Source organism: Gymnoscopelus braueri (genome assembly GCF_963280865.1).
Source record: "Gymnoscopelus braueri genome assembly, chromosome: 2".
NCBI lineage: Eukaryota > Metazoa > Chordata > Actinopteri > Myctophiformes > Myctophidae > Gymnoscopelus > Gymnoscopelus braueri.
Window position 1 is genome coordinate 2,083,507 of NC_137604.1, and position 7,500 is coordinate 2,091,006.

A 7,500-nucleotide genomic window follows, 5' to 3' on the forward strand; every position below is an offset into this window, starting at 1 on the left:
CACAAGCAAGCAAGCGTGACTCACCGGACCTCTTTTCATGGGCAATGTCCAGCTCAACATTCTCTCTCTGTCTCTCCTCTCTCTCTCTCTCTCTCTCTCTCTCTCTCTCTCTCTCTCTCTCTCTCTCTCTCTCTCTCTCTCTCTCTCTCTCTCTCTCTCTCTCTCTCTCTCTCTGCAGGGTCTCTGTGTCTCTCAGCCACTCTTCAGGTATCTCCCAATAGATGTCTCTGTCTCTGTCTCTCTGCAACATCTGCTATAAGTTGACCAGAGCTCTGTTCTGATGTCAGACACAACACAAACCATGCATGTGTAACAACAACATCGATTCATGCAGGCGTTCATATCTCATATTATTACTACTTTAACTGAAATGCCCACGCTGTGGTGTGCGTCCCGGGTTGGTCAGCACACGAGCACGGCCACTTGCCTCCGAACTTGGCCGCCAGGCCGCTAGGACCGCACCCTACTACTCAAGTAAAGTACAAACACCTCAAGATTGCACTTAAGTATACAGTACTTGAGTAAATGCACTTAGTTACTTTCCACCTCATCCTGGGTCTAGGGGTCAGAGTTAGGGTCAGCATCAGGTTATATAAACAGACTGTGGTCTCAGTGGGGTTTATTGTCAGAAAACACAACATCTGTGGTTGGTTTTCCTGGAGGAACCGGGGTCTTCAAACTCCCCCCCTCCCCCTCTCTCTCTCTCTCCCTCCTCTTCTAATGAGCAGCTATGGGGAACGCCCCATCCTGACCAGTGGAGGACTCGCAAAGTACTCACCTCCGCAGTACTCGAGTAAAAGTAGAGATACTCCTGCTCAGACATTACTATAATATTTACTTACAAGTAAAAAGTTGCTCAGTAAAACCTTTTTAGTGAGTTAACCCATTAAGACCTGGAACGCATCTGATCTACAAGCTTGTAGATCTGCTATTTTTTTTTTTATCGTTTTATCGCTTGTAGATCTGCTATTTTTTTTTTATCGTGAAAATGTGTGCAAATCTTTGAATATATATATATTTTTAAAGTGAACATTTGTAACTCAAATCGTTGCTTCTGGGGGGTCCCTGGAACAACATATTTTGAGATGGGGGTCCGCGGCCAAATACATATCATTTTGGGGGTCCTTGACATGAAAAAGATTGAGCACCACTGATATAGAAATGTACGTTTTTCAGAATACTGTTGGGATTTAGGAGAGTTAGAACCGGCTTTAGGTGAGTTTTTTATTTTTTACCCTCACAGACTGACAGACTTTTCTAAGCTAGTACTTAGAATTTTTTTCCGTTTATTTTTAACATTGAAGTGAATGGAGCAGCAACTTTTTGGAAAATGTTTTCTCCTGGTTCTTTGTGACCAACGGAAAAACGGAAAAACCCCAAAAATAAAGAATAATTTTAGAATTTCTTTTTTGTATTATTATTATTATTTTTGCCAAAAAACGTTTATAAACGTTTTTGGCAGGTAATGGTTAAAGGGATAGTTCACCCAAAATGACTTTTTTTCCTATGTATTAGTCCCCCCATGGAGACTTGAATTCATGGATATTGTTTTAGTTTTTGTCTCATTCATAAGACAATAATTTGATGACCGGCAGCGGTTCCGGTAGGAGACACAGAGAGTCTCCTTTGTGTCTCCTACCGGAACCGCTGCCTACCGGTCCGCTGGTCGAAGCTTGTAGATCTGCTACTTCTGATGCTTGTGTGTAACGCTGTAGTGTGATCAAGTAGGGCGTTCATTTACCAAAGAAAAAAGTTCAAATGGTTTCTGCCCGACAACAACGCTATGTCCAAATAGTTTATAAGATGTTCTATTGGTTGGGTTTAGACTTTATAAGAGGTATTTAGGTTGTTAATTAGGGTTAACCCATTATGGGCGGGAACCCCTATTTATAACTATACATTTAAAAAGAAAATCTTTTCACTTAAAAAACGTTTCAGGATGACAATTCAGTTCAAGTTCTAGAGACACAATCTCAATATATTTTAAACTATATGAACTCAACATGGCCATGAAAAGGCTTTCCAATGATGTAAACAACCATCAAAAACAAAACTAGCTCTGCATAGATAGAGGAACAGCAGCAATATTTAAGGCCAACAAAAATGGGAAAAAATTGTATAAACCTACTTTGTGCAAAAGCATTACGTAACGGTCAAACCCTGAAACAATGTCCATATGGCAGTCTTTGGTGTTGGGACAGACTTTGGTGTTGGGACAGTCTTTGGTGTTGGGACAGTCTTTGGTGTTGGGACAGTCTTTGGTGTTGGGACAGACTTTGGTGTTGGGACAGTCTTTGGTGTTGGGACAGTCTTTGGTGTTGGGACAGTCTTTGGTGTTGGGACAGACTTTGGTGTTGGGACAGTCTTTGGTGTTGGGACAGTCTTTGGTGTTGGGACAGTCTTTGGTGTTGGGACAGTCTTTGGTGTTGGGACAGTGTAGTTTAGAGTTGAACATGGAGCAAATAAAACACATTGTCATGACAAGTCCTATAGTAAGGCGGAAAATTTATACCATAGTGCACTTGGTGATACAAGCGCGAAATTTGGCACAGATGACCTTCATATGACCCTAATTGATAATCAACCTCTGGCCACGCAGAATTCCTAAGATTTCAAGATAGCCACCACCAGTTTTCAAAATGTCTGCAACTGGGCCAATGTGTTGGACTATATCGCTTTGCTGGGGCTTATTTTAATATAAGAGAATATGTTCTGGAGGTATTCCTACCAAGTAAGATACAAAATAACATTAGGTTCCAATATGGCGGCATGTATTCCAATATGGCTGCCGATAAATTGCAGAAATGTGCATCTGCTTATGGTTTATCCACATGAGCTTGTAGTACATGTATTTGTATTAATTACCATACACAGAATCCATTTATGGAACATTTGAAAGTGATGTATTAGCTTGGTAAAGCTTAGTGCTTACTTTTTGTTTAGTTATCAAGTCATTATAAACACATTTTCATTTACAATGGTGGCTGGGCAAGTGACAGGCCAGTGTACTAGCAACTGCAACCACAGAGGGGTGTGCAGATAAGTCCAAACTTAAAGCATTTGCAGTGTCCAGAACATGCTTTTTTACATCCACATCGTGTCAGCTTCTGGCATAATTTGGCAAACAGGACTGCACAAGAGTGACTGGCCCCATATATGTCCTGCTTGGAATGCACTTCACTTGCATTCACTTCCTTGTAGGAACTACTTCTATGAAGTTCTATCGTACATGAGTACTATGAACTCCTCAGTGACTTGCATATGTTTATCATTTATTGCAACAGGTGTTGAACCTAATTTGGAGAAGTTGTTTGCCATGCACGGCAACGTCCACAGGCTCATCTCTCCTTGTTTTAGTTTAAGGCCGGGGTCTTCAACGCTTTCAGGCCAAGGACCCCTTGGCTTAGAGAGAGAAGAAGCAGGGACCCCCTCTACATAGTGTATAGATAGTCTTTTTTCCCCTCTACACGATACCTCTTTGCCAAAAACGCTGCGTTGAGCTTGTAGATCTGCTATTTTTGGCTAAAGTTCTCCTCAGAAAAGGGATGCTAGGGTTGAAGTGGTTAATGTAAAAAATAAATAATCATATCACACAAAGATTTGGTGGACCCCCTGTAGTAACTCTGAGGACCCCTTAGGGCTCCCGGACCCCCTGTTGAAGACCCCTGGTTTAAGGAAACCAATGTGTTGCTGATTGGTTGAAATGTTCTGATGGTTCCGGTGGCTATGTACAGTATATAGCAACATCATTTTTTTTTGTATAGTTTTTGAATAAATATTTGAAGTTTTTCAGAAAACAATTTTTTTAGAAGGCGTTTTTAGAATCGGTCTAAATGGGTTAAATCAGGTATGGTATGTTTTTGTTTGTTATGTATCTGTAGGTTGTTGTACAGTATGTTGTATTCTTTGTCTTTGTCATGTTTGTTATTGTGATGTTTTGTGGGGTTGCGGATGGAAATGCATGTTTACATGAGATCATGTTCAACTGAGTGAACTCTTGGTGTTGAATGTTCATGAATGTAAATAAACCACTAATGCAGTGCGATCACATTGAATTAAAGTAAAAACCTTTTTAATTGATTACTAAGTGTTCTTGTCTTTGTGTAGGTGGAACTCCGGAGCAGAACCCGTGTTTCACAGGGACCCACGGGTGTGACAACAACGCTGTGTGCCGCCCGGGGAACGGACTGCAGTTCCGGTGCGAGTGTACCACCGGCTTCACCGGGGACGGGCGCGCCTGTTACGGTAAAATACACACCTTTAAATAAATGATTCAACAGTTGCTATATGAATCCGGTAATAGGAAAGAAATCGGGGCCTCTTCCTTACTTCCTTCAACAGGTTGTTACCAATGGTACTAAATGAAGACTGTGTTCCGTTCTGGTCCGATATTTCATATTCCATCCTAATTGGCTAACATTGGCTTCCAAAGTTGGCAGGATAGCTCCGTTTTGAACAAAATGGCTCAAATCATGAACGCAGCGTGCGATGTCTGTGAAGTTTTGCACACACATTCCAACTAGGCCGAGAAATGCCACCCTCTTCACATTTTAACCCTTTCCACCTATTGTACCTGACCTAGCGGAGCACTTTTTCTAGTTATCACCCCCCCCCCCCCCCGCCCCCGATCAATTAGCCTACCGGGTCGGGTCGAGTCGGTGCTCTGGAAAGACATTGAGAACTCTAGTTCCAAATGGCCCCTTACGGGTGTGTAACTCTGAGAGTGTACACATGGAATAAAATGGACCCTTACAGGTCAATTTTATTCCATTTGTACACTCTCAGAGTTATGGGGGTCCTTGAAATAAAAAATGTTTGAGAACCACTGTGTTAGCTACACTAAATGGAACAGAGCCTTCATTAGAATCATTGGTAACAACCTGTGAAGGAAGTTAGGAGGAGGACCATAGAGTTAAAAATAACACCAGAGGGCACCGGATATCGCCTCCCATCCACTTGCATTGAGTTGCTCACCCAGCGCATGGGCCCAATTGAACCCTTCTTCCGGGTTGGAAACGTATTGGAAAATGTGATGGGCGCGGCCTATTTGGGTCCTCAGTGACGACACTGGAGCACCATGGGCTCGTACATATACATTGGCCACACCTGCAATACCTCAAATGGCCAGCATGTCCATTTGGCTTCAATGAAACCATTGGGTTCTGGATGCTTGAGGAGGACCCAATGTATTTCCAATAATTATGGCCGCTGTGCATAGAGAGCCTGTTCAGACTGAATGAGACGAAACGTTTCTCTGTATCACAACGGTTCCATTGTTTATATGTTGTTGTTGTTTGTTACAGACGTTGATGAGTGTGTAATAACAGTGTGTATTGTGTTGTATGGGTGTTTGTTACAGACGTTGATGAGTGTGTATTAACAGTGTGTATTGTGTTGTATGGGTGTTTGTTACAGACATTGATGAGTGTGTATTAACAGTGTGTATTGTGTTGTATGGGTGTTTGTTACAGACGTTGATGAGTGTGTATTAACAGTGTGTATTGTGTTGTATGGGTGTTTGTTACAGACGTTGATGAGTGTGTATTAACAGTGTGTATTGTTTTGTATGGGTGTTTGTTACAGACGTTGATGAGTGTGTATTAACAGTGTGTATTGTGTTGTATGGGTGTTTGTTACAGACATTGATGAGTGTGTATTAACAGTGTGTATTGTGTTGTATGGGTGTGTGTTACAGACGTTGACGAGTGTGTATTAACAGTGTGTATTGTGTTGTATGGGTGTGTGTTACAGACGTTGACGAGTGTGTAGACACACAGGTGTGCGGGCTGAACGCTGTGTGTAACAACCAACCAGGAACGTTCCGATGCCAGTGTCACCATGGTTACCAGTTCAGCACCGACGGCAAGACCTGTGTCGGTATGTCTCTGTGTGTCTGTCTGTCTGTCTGTGTGTGTGTGTGTGTGTGTGTGTGTGTGTGTGTGTGTGTGCGTGTGCGTGCGTGCGTGCGTGCGTGCGTGCGTGCGTGCGTGCGTGCGTGCGTGCGTGCGTGCGTGCGTGCGTGCGTGCGTGCGTGCGTGCGTGCGTGCGTGCGTGCGTCTGTCTGTGTGTGTGTATGTGTGCGTGTGTGTGTCGACCGGCTATTTTCGGCAAAAAGGTTTGCTGTAGAGGGGAAAAAAGAGCAGACCAAGTACAGAGCCATGTTCACAAAGTATTGAGGGTTTATGTCGTTAAATGTCTGAAAATAAAGAGGCACCGCGGCGCCTGCTGTAACTTCTCTGTCGAGGTTGGGCGGCCAATCGTAGTCCAGGTCCTGCATTCACTGCTTGGCCGGACAGTCTTTGGCGCAGTCGGTAGCGCTGTCGCCTCACAGCTAGAGGGTCCTTGGTTCGATTCCCGCCGGGCACTCTGAGGGCGTGTTCTCTAGGGGCGTGTTCTCTGGGGGCGTGTTCTCTGGGGGCGTGTTCTCTCCTCTGCGTCATCAGTGCCCAGAAAAAATGGGTTACAAAATTGTGGGATGAAAAATATATATAAATAAAAAAGTGTGATAATAATACACATTTATCATGAATCCTATATGTAGTGGAGGGTCCAACCCCTACAGTCACTCTCATTCGCTGGCAGTGGTGGAAAAAGTACTCAAATTCTTTACTCAAGTAAAAGTACCAATACTGCAATATAGAAATACTCCGTTTACAAGTAGAAGTCCGGAATTAAAAATGCACTTGAGTAAAAGTACAAAAGTATTGGCATCAAAATGTATTTAAAGTACCAAAAGTAAAAGTACTAAAATGTTTGAAAATAGCAGATCTACAAGCTCACAACGCGTCGCATCGCGACACGTTGTGAGCTTATAGATCGGCTATTTTCAAATACCCAATGTATAAAATAGGTCTGAAATGGTTCATGTATGTGTCATAATATCATAATTTATATCTGAAAAGTAACGAGTAACTAAAGTTTTCAAATAATTGTAGTGGAGTAAAAGTACAATATTTTCCTCTGAGATGTAGTGGAGTAGAAGTAAAAGCATTGGAAATTGGAAATACTCAAGTAAAGTACAATTACAAATACCTCAAAATGTTACTTAAGTACAGTACTTAAGTAAATGTACTTAGTTACTTTCCACCACTGTTCGCTGGCAACACCCAGAGTGCAGTACACCCAAATTACCAACAGGGTCGCTACACTACCCCCCCCCCCCCCCTCGTACAAAGGTCCTCGCCCTGTTAGTTATTTTATAGTTTTGTTATAGAAACTTCACCCATAAAAGCAGGTCATTATTGTAGTAAGTGAGTAGAATGGTCAGAACATCTTCACATTAGTGCTTGTTGCCACTAGTTGATGTAAAAAATAAAAAAATAAAAAGTTTTAATCTCAATCAGATAGTCTTTTACTGTCTTTAATATCTGTAAATTAACACTTACAGTACATAGTATTTGATGCAAGGATGAGTAGTGAACCCCAGCAGAAAAAGAAGAAGGAAAAAAAAACTGTGTGGGAAAAAAAACAAAAAGGACAGACAGAAGAGAGAGGGGGATG

At 42.3% G+C, this 7,500-nt stretch overlaps 1 protein-coding gene across 1 annotated transcript in view; it reads left to right on the forward strand.

Annotated features, from left to right (window-relative positions):
- The window catches only part of LOC308076107 (nidogen-1-like), a 69,895-nt gene that overhangs the window by 38,369 nt on the left and 24,026 nt on the right, over window positions 1-7,500 (forward strand). The window contains 2 exon segments of the mRNA XM_080416221.1: window positions 4,108-4,245; window positions 5,752-5,877. Coding sequence (XP_080272347.1) covers window positions 4,108-4,245; window positions 5,752-5,877 — 264 coding nt within the window.